Below are 15,219 nucleotides of genomic sequence, written 5' to 3'. Positions count from 1 at the left end.
AATGACATGTCCCAAAAATTCTTGAGACAACATTTTCTTCCAGTTTCTGTTGGACTATATATATATAGGGGGGTTAGCTCTGACCAAAAATAGTAACATTAGGGTCCCCCCCCCCCACGATTCAGATATGTTTTCTTGTATCCAGTGAAGCGCTGCTACTTGGTCTATTAGGCCATATATATTCAAATGGAAAAACATTCACGATTTTCAAGGGGGGGGGGTTATATATCCCTCACAACCTGACAGGTCTCGTGCAGCATTCATTTTATTTCTAAGTTTCCGGACTTTGCCCTCTGAAAACTTCCGTTTGCAGAGAGTACAAAGAAAGTGCCTGTTCTGTATTATTTGTTCGTATAACTAAATATAGAAAAGAGCGTTTGTTCGGTCATTACAAATGTTACAGCAAGACTACTAAACGCGCTAAAGCGGCGAAGTTTTTTCCCCTTTAAGATCAAACGCTGTAAACAAGTGTCAGGGGAAATGTCAGAGTTCATATGCAGTCGCTAATGCATTGAGGCAAAACCGTAATTTTCTTTGAGAAATTTATATTTGCTTTGAGGGAAAGGAAAACACCATTTTAACTGCAGCGTTGCTTCTTTAACTGCTGAATATTTGATGAATTCAATTGACATGGGACACATATTTTAGATTTAAGTGTAAAAAATCAACTTACCTCTTGCCATGGGAGACAACATTAGTAAATTAACGCAGGCAGCGCCGTAGCTCTGACCAAAAATAGTAACATTATTAGGGTCCCCTCCGAATTCAGCGATATTTTCTTGTATCCAGTGAAGCGCTGCTACTTGGTCCATTAGGCCATAGTTTCCCCTTGTTGAACTGTCGATTGCAGGTAAAAAACCTATGAACAAGCATATCATTTTCCAGTTACTATGCGATAGAATGTTTTATTAAAATCGTGCACAATTATATTAAAAAAACATATATAGTTGTTTCTACAGATATAAAAATTAAAGGAAATATTTTTCTTTCAGAAATCCCTTGCATCTTAATGTTTAATACAATAAGATAAATATTCTAATATTTCACCTTGATATTTTAAAACTTGTTTTTATGTGAATAATTGAATTCTGTTTTGCCTGAACATAGAAGTTTCTCGTCCTTCAGGAATTGCAAAAACTTCTCATCTGATGAAAAAAATCATCTACTACCTTAGCACTTTCCTAAACATCCCTGACACACATCTTGTTCTTTGGAAAGTGAAGGCACAAACGAATCGATAAACCAGAAAATTCAGTGATATTCGTATGTTTAGTTATTCCTTCAAATGAATGAGGTAGAGCAAGTGATTTTTTTCTCTTATGAGAAAATAGACAAACACTATTGCAATGAATTCCGTTCAATGTTCTCATATTTCTTTGAATTTCATAAATACTATTATGGCATCACTAAACATCGTGTGAGATAATCTGGGAAACGAGAAATTGCAGGATAATAGTTTATTATTTTCTCGCGAAATATCGACAATTTATTAGAACGACACTTGTTTATAACGAGCACTCAATTGCGCACAATAGCTAAACGGTCAGATAAGTACATTGGATTAAGATGGTCTTCGCCTCACTTTGAAACAAATGACCTCGAGATCAGAACATCACTTGCATCTCTTGCATATTAAATAGGTTTTTCCTTGTAGACCGAATAACAATAGTTCAACTTCTTAAAGTTATTCATTCTTATCTAAGGATCCCACGTTCCAGAATGTAACAAGTACACTACTTTGAAGGGATAATTTTGCATCTTCTTCTTCTTCATGTAGCTTCCTCAGTGAGAGGGTGCAGCACCATGTCCTTCCAGTTCTCTGTTGGTGGCTTTCATTTTTGTTTCTGCATAGCCATCTGATCCTGTCCTTATATCTTCAAACCATGTCCTTCGTTTTTTCACTCTTGATCCTTTTCCCATAATTTTTCCTTCTAAAACTGTTAATATCCTCTGTCCTGCTGAACCTCTCAGTACATATCCTGCCAATCTCATCCTTCTCTGGATCATTTCGTGTGATAAAGATCTCTGTGTTCTCATTCTCTAGGACATCTGTATTTGTCGCATGTTCTGTCCATGGGATTTTCAGAGCTCTCCTATAACGCCACATTTCAAAGGCCATTATCTGATGCCTTACTCTCTTCTTGAATATCCAGGTCTCACTTCCATATGTGAAAATTGGCCACACTAATGTTCTTATCATCCTTTTCTTTGTCTCGACACTCACAGAAATTCTGAGCAGATATTTTTTTTTTCCAGAATGCATCCTTAGCTATGGCTGTTCTTATTTTTATTTCTTTATCTTGCTTTCCACCTGAAGTAAAGTAGGTAATTAAATATTTGTATTCTGTTGTAGGTTCAATTTTCTTATTGTTTATGAATATTTCTTTCTCTAATCTACTTTCTTTTGAGATTTTCATAAATTTTTTTGCATTAATATCTAATCCAAATTATTTACCTTCTTGAATTAGTAGCTGCAGCAAGTTGATTAATTTGTTTCTGTTTTCTGCTATTAGAATGGTATCATAAAAAGATCTAAGATTGTTTTATTTTATACCATTGATACTAATTCCTGTTTTTTGTTTTTCAATCTTTTTCATCACTGTCTCACTATAGATATTAAACAGATTTGGTGAAAGGATACAACCTTGTCTAACTCTTCTTTTTATTTTCACTTCAGAAGTCTCAGAGTTAAACAGCTGCATTTTCTGTTTTGTGTAAATCATTTTTACAATCTTAAGTACATGATCTTCTATGTCTAATTTATCTAATATATTGAACATTTTATTATGTTTTACCCGGTCAAAAGCCTTCTGAAAATCGATGAAGCTATATAAATGTTCCTATTTCTTTCAAGTGATCTTTCTATTAGTGTATTTTTAGTTCCTGGATAGCATTAATGGTTCCCATTCCTCTTTTGAAGCCTTTCAGTTGTTCACTCAATTCACTACTTATGGCTCTTTCAATTTGTTTGTTAACGATGGTTAAAATAATTTCAGATGCATGGGATATTAGGCTCACAGTTCTGTAATCTTCACAATTTTGTGCATTATGTTTGTTTGGAATTGGTATACAGATAGATGTTGTAAAAACTTCAGGTAATTGTATTGTTTTATGGATGTCCTGAATGGATTCCACTACATAGTTGTTATTATTGCCAGTCAAAGCTTTCAGCAGCTCAGCTGGAATATTATCACACCCAGGGGATTTATTATTAGGAAGATTCTTAATTATATGTTCTACTTCCTTTCTTGTGGGTAGAGTGGTAATTGTTGTTACGTTTAACTTAAAGTTTCGTGAATCATCCAACATGTTACCATTATCATCATCATAGAAATCTGATAAGTACTCCACCCATCTTCAATTTAACTTTTCCTTAACAATGAGTATGTTTCCATCTTTGTCCTGTCCTTGATGTTATTAGACTGTGTGCGTTTTGTTTTTCCATTAAGTTCTTTCACTTTCAGGAATGCTTCTCTGGTTTTGTTCCAATTTGTAATTCTTCTATCTCAGTGCACTGCCTATTTATCCAGTTTTCTTTCAATCTTTTACATAACTGTTTGATTCTTTTATCCAACGTTTTATATCTTAACCTTTCTTCTTCATTTGCTCCTCTTTTCCATGTTCTTCTTTCATCAATAAGGTTGATTACCTCTTGAGTTATTCATGGTTTTTTCTTTCTTTCTTTCTTCTTGTTTATTGATGTGGTTTTTAGCAGATGTTATGATAGCTGCTTGTAGTCTATTCCATTTAGAGGGATCATTTTCGTTTTGCAACTGTGCAGACAGCAGGTGTGATATATTTTCATTAAATTTTAATTTTCTAATCGGATTTTGTACTATTTGCAGATCCCATTTTAGGAGTTGACTTATTTTAAATTTTATTGTTTTCAGGAGAATATTCATCTTCATTAAGACCAGTCTATGATCAGATCCACAGTCATCACTTGACATCACCTTTGAATTCCGTATTACATTGAAGTAACGTTTACTGACTACAATATAGTCTAATTGATTTTTGTATCTTTCATCCGGACTTTCCCATGTGTATCTTGCTGTTGGTTTTTGATCAAAATAAGTGTTCGTTATGATGAGATTGTGCTTGTTACAAAAATCAATCAGTTTTTGTCCTCTCTCATTCCGAATTCCTAGTCCAAATAGACCCACGTGTGTAGATGTTCTCTCTGATCCAACTTTTGCATTCCAGTCACCCATAGCACAAATATCTCGATCTGTCTTGCCTCCGACTTCCTTTATACACCATTCTATTAAATAGAAATAGATATCATACATGATATCTATTTCTGCTTCCTCATTCTGTTCTGTAGGAGCATATATTTGGATGATCAGTATATCTCTAGGTTTAGATTTCACTAGAATTGCCATTACTCTATCTGATTTTTTGATTATATGGATAATGTTTTTATTAGTTTTCTTCTCTACAATAAACGCTACGCCTCTTCTTGATATTTCACAACCTGACGTATATATTTTATATATCTTACCATTTGGAAGTTTCGACTCAAAATCTGATGATCCTTTCCAAAAGGTTTCACTTATTTCTAGTATACTAATATTCAATCTCTCCATCTCTCTCATCACATTAGCCAATTTCCCACATTTATTCAATCCTCTTACATTCCAAGTAGCAAATTTAAGCAATTTCTGCGTCGAGTTTCTTTATAGCAGTCACGGACTGACGATACCGCAGGGCCTGCTGTATCACCCTGACACCACCGTTCCGGGCATATTGAGACTACCCGGGCTTTGTCCATGTGACCCGCTAACCAACGACATGATGCTTTACACAGCGGCATTTTTTACGGAATGGGCCGCTAGAACCATTCAACCCTCAATATGAATGGAGGACCGCAGCTGTCGTTGGTTAGCGGGTCACATGGACCTGAAGGCCTACAAAGAAGTGCCACTGATCATCCCCCCTCATCCACCACCGAAGGGGCGCCCAGCGACCGGTAATTTTGCATAGTATAACGTAAATAATAATTTATTATTATTACTACAGTAACCTCCATGAAGTCCAAAGACTCATAAAGAGGCCCACATTGACCCTTATTCAAAACACTCATCATATCTCGTTACCATTCACTTACACTCACGACAACTTCTGACAATATGTCCCACTCGACGACATTCTCCTAGTAAAAAAAATCTAATCTTCACGTCCTTATTAGACATACTCGTACATGACAGGAGTTACTCATTGTTCTCTCCTGTCCTGTCATGTGATAAAACATTCTTCGGCATTTATTTTATAAAACACCTTTAGTAACATCGATATTTCTATCGTATCTCATCTTTTCCCTTTCAACAAAACAAAACAAAGAAAGAAAAAAACGAGAACTCGCAGACGAGTCCATAGGCTAGTAACAAACTAGGCTTTCGCCTCTGATTCCCTTTCAACATTTTCACAAACTTCAGACGGTCAAATCTCTGCGTAGTAGTCTAGTTCTCATCTCTATTTTTCAATAGGGTTCTTCAACATATACGTCATCTTTTGAGCTATTCTGCTCACTTTTGCAATATATCCCCATAACTTTGAACTACCCGTTTACTATCACGTCGATATCCGCAGCCTATTCAATTCAGCGCTCCTAGTCCATAAATACAGTACACATCTTCTAATCCTTTCATCCTAAAGTGCACAAACTAGTTACACGCACTCTACCACATTAAAACTTTCACCCATTCTCTTTTGTCATACTGTCATTATTTAAATGAAGGAACTCTACATCACCTTCATTAGCTATTGCCCTCTCCAATTTTTTATTATTTACAAACAACTATTCACTTTCAAATCGTTCAAGTACAACTTAAATATCAATTAACCAAAGCCATATGGAGAACTTCGCTAGTCAAATATAGTCTTGGATTCTTCTCCACCATATACCACTTTGATGTCTGATCATTAGACATCCATGTCAACAGTTTCATGGCCATTCCCATTTGTTCTAATTTATGTAATAGAGTTACATGAGGGTATTCTATCGCATATATATATATATCCTATGCGGCACTGGATAAAGAGATAGAGGTGCATAAGAATTTGGCTGAAGAGCTGTTGCATAACCTGGATACGAATTCCGCAATAGGGCCAGATGGCATATCATCAGGTGTATTAAAGGAATGTTCAGGAGAAATGGCTTGACCCTTGTTCTACTGATCTATTAGAAGCTAGTAAGAACCCACATATTCAAAAATGGGCTAATAGACGAGCTATATTATTTTGCAAAGAACAGCATGAGTTTCCTAAAGGGAGACGATGCTTTAGCAATTTGCTAATACAGTATTTTATAACTGTTATGAATGGGTTGGATAAAGGGAATGGATACATTATGATACTGTTACACTTTGCTAAGGCATCTGATAGGATTCCACTTGGAAGTCTATTGCATAAACTATGGAATATGGGATTGGAATATAAACTGTTATCTTGGATAACTGACGGATAGGTATTAGAAACTGGTATATGGTGGATGTGAACTTTCCAATTTATGTGGTGTTTCCCAGGGAGATTAGACCTTGGGCCATTGTTGCTCAATCTATATATTAATGATATTGGAAAAATTAAAGAAGATGGTCAGTTGCTTTTTGCCAATGCAAAATAGAAGGGCAATCAGAAAAGCTGCTACTGATATGCAGTACTTACAGAATGATTTGAATAAGCTGTGGGTATAGTGGACAAATGAGGCTATCAATTCGATTTTAATAAGTGTAAACTTATGCCCTTTGGTGTGATAAGATTTCCAACAGCATATTTTATTGGTAGAATTATGTTACAAGAAATTGAAAAGGCTGGGAATCTTGGAGTTACGGCAGTTAGGAAGCTGAAGTTCAAAGGTCACACCACAAAAATTGCAAATACAACTCAGAGGATAACTGCAATGTTGAAAAGAACATTGACACGTTAGGATAAGGAAGTATATTTTCCTCTTTAGAAGGCATTAATACGACCCCACCTGGACTACTGCGAGATTTGATCTCCTGGGTTCGTAGGGGATAAACGAAGCTGTGGAAAGGTTGAAAGGAAAAGTAACAAAGATAACATCGGGATTATAGATGATTATGAGGCCATATTGAGAGCAAGTGAACTGCAGACACTGGAAAACAGGCGAAAGACGGTGATATGACCGAGGTCTATAAATTCTGAAATGGTACTATAAGTTACATACTTATGAAATTTTTTGTTATATGGAAGGTGGGAAGAAGACAAGGTGGTGTCAGTGGAAGTTATGTTTGTCTGCGGTTAAGAAGGGACGAAAGCTATTTTTTTTTCGCACAAAGCAGTGAGTAAGTGGAACAATTGGTTTGATGTAGTGAGTGCATCCAGTGTTAATGAGTTTACAAGAAGGTATGGCACTAGTGCGAGTAATCTATAGCTTCCCTTGATGAGTCTGACTCCCTGAAAATCTATGATGATAATAATAGTAATAATAAAAATCCTCTAGCTGGGATTTAAAAGGTTCCGTTCTTTTACTGTGCATAAAAATCAAGTGACTTGAAGTGTAGGAAGGATCATTTTTTTCTATTTTTATTATGAAGAAAAGCTCTAAAATGGTTTTAACTTGACTAAGCATTTGAAAAACCGTTTTTTCATAAAATGAAAAATAATGAATACACAATGTTTTATGTCAGTTCCTGCCTGATTTGTTCATAATATGAATAAATCAGGTTCTTGTTCTTATCCAACATTCAAACTTCTTGCAGATGCGGATCGTATTAGAAGTGTTATGAAAAAAAAAAGGATACGGTTCATATTGAATTTTCTTTCCTAAAAAAAAGAAGTATAGTCTTTATTGTTAGATTATTTTAGAATTCATCAACTGTCATACAAAACAAAACTATCTTTAGTATCTCGTTCACCATATCCCGATGATGGATTCAACATCTTGCTTGTTGTCATCTTCAATAAGGGAAGAAATGCGAGTAGCTATTTTATAAAGCAGATTTTAATTAAGGATTATATGTGAATGAAATTAATTTATTTTATTTGTTCGAACATTCATCCAGGCAATTTCTAAAGTAATAAGAATGTAAGAAAATGCAAATAAGAAAACGAATTTCTCTTTGAGTGAGCTTTAAATTATCTACAGAAAATAACCGAAATACTGTATCAAAACATAACACTTACCTAAAATCCCTAGCCTGTAGTTAATTGTGACAACCACTACATTACCAAAGCTGGCTAGAACACTACCGTCATAAGGGTTGCCGGAATTCCATTCGTACGATTCCCCATGGATGAATACCATCACAGGCAAATGAACTGGCTCTCGACCCACTGTTCAAGAAAGAATCCAAGTGAATGCAATTTATGGATTTTCCTCAACTGTGTAATTCAAAATATTTAATTATCATATGCAGTAATACTTCCAGTTAGTTATAACTAAAGACATTAATTGATTACAACACTTATTTTACTTGAATAGAAATATCAAAGAAAGAAAATAAATGTAGAATAAACAAATAAATTAAATATCACTGATCATTTATTAGTACTACACTTATTAGTAATAAGTCATCAGAACTGCAATGCTTTAATATTTTTATTAATTAAAACGTTTAAAAATAATATACAGAAGGCTATTTATAATTTAGTGCCAAACATATTTGGCGATATTCTTAATGATATACCAAATGCAGATAAATAGGGAGACTAGAGCGGCCTGCTTGGATGGCCGAGTGGTTAATATACGTTCTCCAACCAAACAGACTGCGAGTTTGAATCCAGCCGTGGGTGTGGGATTAAAGTGGGAGATGAATTTTATTACCAGCTGTTAGATTACAGTCCCCATTATTGGAGTTGGAAAATGTTTGCAATTATATTAAAATGAAAACAAAAAAATTTAAAAAAAAAAAAAGGAGAATAACCTTACCTTATGCTAGGTATTAATGTACTATAGGTTTAAGATAAAATAAATAAATAAATAAACCTGAAAATCATTGTTTGGAATTATCACCGAAATAACTACCGCAACCGCAGTATTTCTGCCAAATGATGCTCTTCTAACCGGTTGTCCTATTAAGTTTTGTTTAAAACAATGCTAATATCTCGGCAGAGATTATCAATCTCTAGAGGAGCATCTCTGCTCTCCAACCAAAACGCTGCGAGTTCGAATCCCGCCATGGATGTTTATGATTTTTTGTTCATTCATATACAAAATATATACACTTTCCCCAAGATGGACTGGGTCATCATGGGAGTAATAGGCCCAACCCTTCCCCCATTAAGAGAGACCTTTCCTCGGCAAAGAGAGATAGAGCTAATCATCATCCCGTTCCTCAATGAGTAATAAAATATTTCATCTTTCCCGTAGGCGTTTATCCTGTTGCAGACCATGTCAATAGGATTAATCGCGCGATATTGTTATCTATGAATCACCATTACTTTGGTGTATGGCCAAATGAAGAATGAAACACTCGAGTTCGAAGAGGATGAAACCCTACCAGCCCTCGTATTAGATCGATTAACTCAAACTTGGAATGCCTTGTGAAAGTTTCTTCGTGTCCTAGAAAATATTTTGAACAGGTCTCTCAAACCACGACAAGTGATTATTAAATGAGATACAAAGGCAATAAAATAAATTATATCTAAATTTTTCTAGGAAGTATTATAATGACGATTAAGTACGTTCAGTGATAAAGAGCGCCTCGTCTAGGAGGTGCTGTTTAAGATTGAACATGCATAGTCGAATCTCGCTGTCGCGATTGCATACTTCGGATTCAGAAGATCGTTTTCATCCGATGGACAAATACCTTGATTCGCATTCTGTCTAGGAGACACGAGGATCCTATATACTACGTATCGTACTGATGTAGTCAAGTTTCCTTCAGGGAATTTCGAGTTTTTCTCATCACATTATACCCTTAGTTGCCTCTTTTGACATTAGAACCAACATTTACTTATAGCGATATTAATTAAAGTCAAGAATAAATGTAATTTGCTACTTTTACTATATTAGTTTTCATCGTGATTAAGAGTAAATCTGATTTCTTAGATTTATTCTTAGTATTTCGATACAGCACATACAACTACTCTAAATTCCTGTTACTGACGCCACGTGGCAGATTGGCCAAAATCAAAGGAACGCACCTGTGTGCTATCGTTAATATCAGATGTAAAATGCTAACATACCTGTTAATGAGCAGTAATGCAATTTCAATAACTCTTAATAGTATCGGCATTCTTTTCTAAGTCATTATGAATAAAGATGTTCTTGATTCATAAAAGAAGTTGATTAGAAACTGCATTACTGTCAGTTTTTGGATATGGAAAATTTGAGATTTCCTTGAATCTTCTCTTAGTTGCTAGAAATTTTTCTTAAAGAAAGTTGCAATAAGTGTGGCTCGGTATTTTCATTACTCTCATGATGATGTACTAGATTTATCTTCATTAACTTAGCATATACGGAATACAAGTATATAATCAGTTTAGTAACCAATACTCTTGTGGTCATTGTGAAGGGATGATTTGTTTGCTTTATACTTATTTAAGCAGACTTGCTTTCCTTCTCATAGGAAACAATTTATTTTAATTCGAGCTTGACAAATATATTATATTTCCAATGGAAACGGATTATTCCCATCGAAGTTTGTAATTAATGTTGCATAAAATTAGTTTACTTCATTAATTTCGATCCACAACGGCTTTCTATAACTTAGATGTGAATATCTGTCGTCACACGGACGAGGAAATATGAATCAAGTGATTCAACTATTTTGTCAAACACGCTGTATTCACAAATCGTTTAGCGCAACTATTTACAAAAGTTGCGAATGCTATCTAGGTAAATTCGAGAATAAGAATTCTTATTCATTCTCTCATTATCAAGTGAAAGTCCAACTTAATAAGAGCGTTAATTTATCCACGTTCTACCCAACGTGCAATTCAATTTACTGCACAGATCGTAATTGGGCTGAATTCTTAAGTATGATAGTGAATATACATTTTCCACTTAAACAATTTTATTAAATTTTGACCATGGTTTTCTTTATTTTTTTCTTTTAAAGTTCTTCAGTTTTCACTTAATTTCTTATTAATAGCTCTGAAGCTGTGTTCAAGCGCCTATTAAAGTAATTTTGTCCACCATCAATGTGTTATTATATAATACATAGTAAAATTTAGGATAAGAGTGTCTTGAAATTAATGTAAGAGGTCATAAATGATCGAAGTAATTTGCTTATTAAAGAATTTTTCTAGAATAGTGTACACCAAGAGGTATCTATGCGTATCTCTACAGATTGTGTACTTCTTTCTTTTCAGTCTGCTTACATAAGATAAGTCGGCATGGCTGACCGTTAGGATATCCGCTCTCCAGTTAAAAGGCTGCGGGTTTAAATCTCGCCAATGGACATGGATGTTTGTGATTGTCCTAACTTCTTGTGGGAAGGACCTCTGCGACCCCACCACTTTTTCTAGCAGAAGGCTTCACTCTCAAAACCGTATAATGTACGGGAGTGACCATACAGCGTCAGTTGATTTCATATTTGCATAACTAACTACATGAGGTAAAGATGGGGTTTCAGAAAAATTTCTATCATATGTATACAAGCGTTGCTAACAACTTCACTTATTACATACATCTTATTATACTGTATAATCTAATAACTTCGCAAAATCTTATTGTTAAAGATCAGATTATTTGAACTTATAAAATAGTTAAAGAGATAATCCTCTCAGACGAAAATTAAAAATTTCCGCCTATCAAGATACAAATGAATTTTAATATAATTCGTAACATTATATTTAGCATTATTTAATCTCCTCGAAAAAGAGTTATTCTCTTAAAAATACATCCATGTTTCTTTTTTAGCTAAAAACAAATTATAAATTTTGATTTTTCAAGTCCACAACTTGGGATATTTTTAATAATGAATATTTCTAATTCTTAATATTAATTCCGCATACGATAGCTAACGAAACTTATAGCTTCTGGGTATTATGCATTGGCATGTCGTTAGGAAAGAATGAACGTAATAATGCATTTATTGAACAGTTCGAGTAGCAAGGCTATTCTAGAGAAGCGAAGTGATGTAAGACGAGGATGAAAAGTTTCGAAGCAAGATTACGGATTGATGTTGACTAGCAACTGGACTGTTTATTCAGACTTGGAGAAAAGTGAGGGACTGACAACAACCCTCTGAAGAACAGATACCATAAAATTACCTACAAAAACAACATGAGGGGAACATTTTAGAGAAGTTTTGATGCACAACTTCCAGTGCGGCACACCATAAACAGAACAATATGTTAGATGGACTGTTTGGAAATTGCGTAATGTTTACACTTGTTTAGGCGAAAGTAGTTAGTGTCTTAGCTGAAAGAACACCATTGTTTGGATTCCGAGATAGTTATGGAGATTGATGCATTTGTGTTAGGAAAAGCTAAAGGTATAAATCTGGCCTGGTCAAGAGATTGTGTATTTTCAAAGATTTTCAAAATGAAATGAAATCTTACCTAGGACAAAAAAAAAAAAAAGACAGGAATGTCGTTTGGTAACAATGAAGTCGAAATGTCATATCTGTCGACTTCATTTTTCATTGGAATCGACATGAAGTAGACTTCAGAAAGTAAATGCAAGTATATTTGTGTTTAAGATATTAGTCAAACAAATCTTAGTAGAGAGTCACTAAACTCTAAAAGGTTTTTAAATGAAGGAGAAAGTATTTTAGTTGTGTTAATATCTGAAAAAAGGCAGTCATCTGCCATTATACTTGGTAAGTGATGGAAGACGATATTTGTAACCCAGTTACAAAGGGCGGAAAGCAGAATACTAAGAGTCAGAACTCTTTCTGGGCCAAAAGAACATTTTCATGTTCCTTTGGGGGAATAAAGCGAGATACTTTTATTTTTTGTAATTTTTTCAATTACTGAAGAAAAATGGCATGTTAAATCTCCTATTGGAAAAACTTATGATTTGAACCACGTGAGTGAGTTGTAAGAGGAGAGGTGCAATAAACAAAAATAAGTACCCACAGGTTATACATTGCATAAACACTTATAATAGTTATCAAAACAGATTACCAAAGCAAACTTGAATTAAAAGCTGAGAAAATTACAATTTTCAACTGTTAATGCAAAGGATAAGAGTTTGTAGCTCTTTATTATCTTTGGTTAGAAGGTTGCATAATAACAAAAGAAGCAGGGAAATATTAATATGTGAAAATCAAAGGAATCTCAGCTATGGGCCAGTTTATATATTCACCCCCCCCATACACACACACACACACACACACACAAAGATCTCAGTTTACTTTGGCTTCTACTACGCCCCCAAAGATTCAGCAAATTGCAGATGACAGCTGACCCACCCACACACACATTAATTGAAAAAAAAAAACTATGATCATAGTTTTTTTTGGTTTGCGGGCGGAGTGGACACTCGATCTCCAACGAAAAGGTCGTGAGTTCAACTGTGGGCATGGATGGATGTAAAATCCTGCTCTGGATGAGCTTTTATAGCTCCTTGAGTTTATAAAGGCTTGTCTTTCATTTTAAAAAATATTATGTTTAATGTTATCTAATCTTAAGTAACGTTCCCAAGCATAAATGTTCGCATACCTGTCGTTACGGTCTCTTCTTTCAGTTCATAAGAAATTTGAATATACAACATTTAGCGAATGCATATTGCTCTCAATGATACTGATGTATGGCATTTTTAGGTAGTCTCATTCTAGTGAAAGGTAAGCTACCTCTTTAAAACTAATTTTTTAAATAAGAAATCAGAAGCTTATATTCAACTTAAATTCCACTTATCAAGTACCTTGATAGTGTAAACGGTACCGACGACGGCTTTGATTGAAAAACATCGGTCTGAATCCTCAAGGATGCAAAGTCCATTTCTAAGGTCTTTTCAACTAACAGTGAGTTAGCTTGTCTCGTAGAGAAACCTCTCATAGAACATGATCAATGAGACAGAGAGAGTAATTACACTATTATTAGCTTCAAATATAATTTCTTCAAAAGATAACTTACTTCAAAAGATAACAATAGCCGGTCTGACAGGCCGGCTATTGGAATATTAATGGCCTGTGATTTTTAATGCGAATAATTTATTATGTTTATGGGGAAAATAAAGAATATATGAATTATTATAATAAATACAATTAAATAATATAGAATAATAAAAATGATATTGGTGGAAGTATGTTGTGATTTCGTTTAGGTTTTGTTGTGCTTGGCAGAGAGCTGTGTTAATGTCTGTGTGGGTTGCTAGTAGTGCAGTGTCATCTGCGTATTGAAATATTTGACTTCTTATGGATATGTTATAAACATCGTTAATGTACAGTATATGTTGAATAGAGTGGGTGATAATATGGCACCTTGAGGTACACTGTGTTTTACTTGTATACTCCGACTGTGATATGTACCTATTTTTGTTACTTGTGTTCTGTTTGAGAGGTAGTTCTTTAACCATGTATGCAGTGTTCCTCTTATACCTATTGAGTATAGTTTGGTGAGTAGTATGTCATGTCCAAGTGTGTCAAATGCTTTGGTTAGGTACAGCAGTATAAGGACGGCGTACTTGTTTTTGTCGAGAGCTTTGTTTATTGTGTCGGCGATGTCTTCTAATAAAGTAATGGTGCTTTTTGTTTTCTGAAAGCCGTTATATATATAATCATAAATAATAATACAGAAATAATATAATGAAGACCGTAATAGAAGACGCTGAAATCAGCCTTTATTTGCAGTCACTAATATAAGATTAGGAAAAATCGTTTATAAAACAAGCATTGGAATGATAAATTTTCATGAATCATGTCAGAGAGAAATGAAAGGGCACCAAGCATGAGTTCGGCAATTCTGTATTATGATGGACTTTCGGCAATCGTCTTCTGTCATGTTAACTGTAGAAAATCAATAAAGCATTGTTCATAAAAATAAAAAAAATGAATAGAAATAAATAAAAGAAATATAAATGATAAAAAATCACAAAGTTGTTTAATACCCAATTATATTTCCATATAATAAAAGAAATATTAGCAGCCTTTAACAGAGTCGCAACTTTTGGCATTTATATTTCTTTTATTTATTTCTATTCATTTTTTTTATTATTTTGTTTTTTCAGGACTGAGTCCAAACTTATTTTTCATGAAGTAAACATTTAATTTTCCCTTTTTAAATTGTTTGATTCACCTTTTATAATAAAGATTTTGTATATGAATTTCATGTGACTATTTTTGTAAGTTGCTTCTTTTTTTTTCA

At 34.2% G+C, this 15,219-nt stretch overlaps 1 protein-coding gene across 1 annotated transcript in view; it reads right to left on the bottom strand.

Annotated features, from left to right (window-relative positions):
- LOC150094475 (neuroligin-4, X-linked-like) overlaps positions 1-15,219 on the bottom strand; it is a 352,524-nt gene that overhangs the window by 102,944 nt on the left and 234,361 nt on the right. The window contains exons 2-3 of the mRNA XM_090412476.1: positions 8,146-8,295; positions 674-859 (exon numbers count right to left, since the gene is read on the bottom strand). Of these exons, the coding sequence (XP_090268602.1) occupies positions 674-859; positions 8,146-8,295 (336 nt within the window). The remainder of the gene's footprint in view (positions 1-673; positions 860-8,145; positions 8,296-15,219) is intronic.

Source organism: Typopeltis vanoorti, chromosome 22, assembly GCF_054136105.1.
Source record: "Typopeltis vanoorti isolate ZY-2024b chromosome 22, IOZ_Tvanoo_1.0, whole genome shotgun sequence".
Taxonomy (NCBI): Eukaryota; Metazoa; Arthropoda; class Arachnida; order Uropygi; family Thelyphonidae; genus Typopeltis; species Typopeltis vanoorti.
Note: the sequence above shows the minus strand (reverse complement) of the source record. Positions and strands in the feature narration are given on the sequence as shown.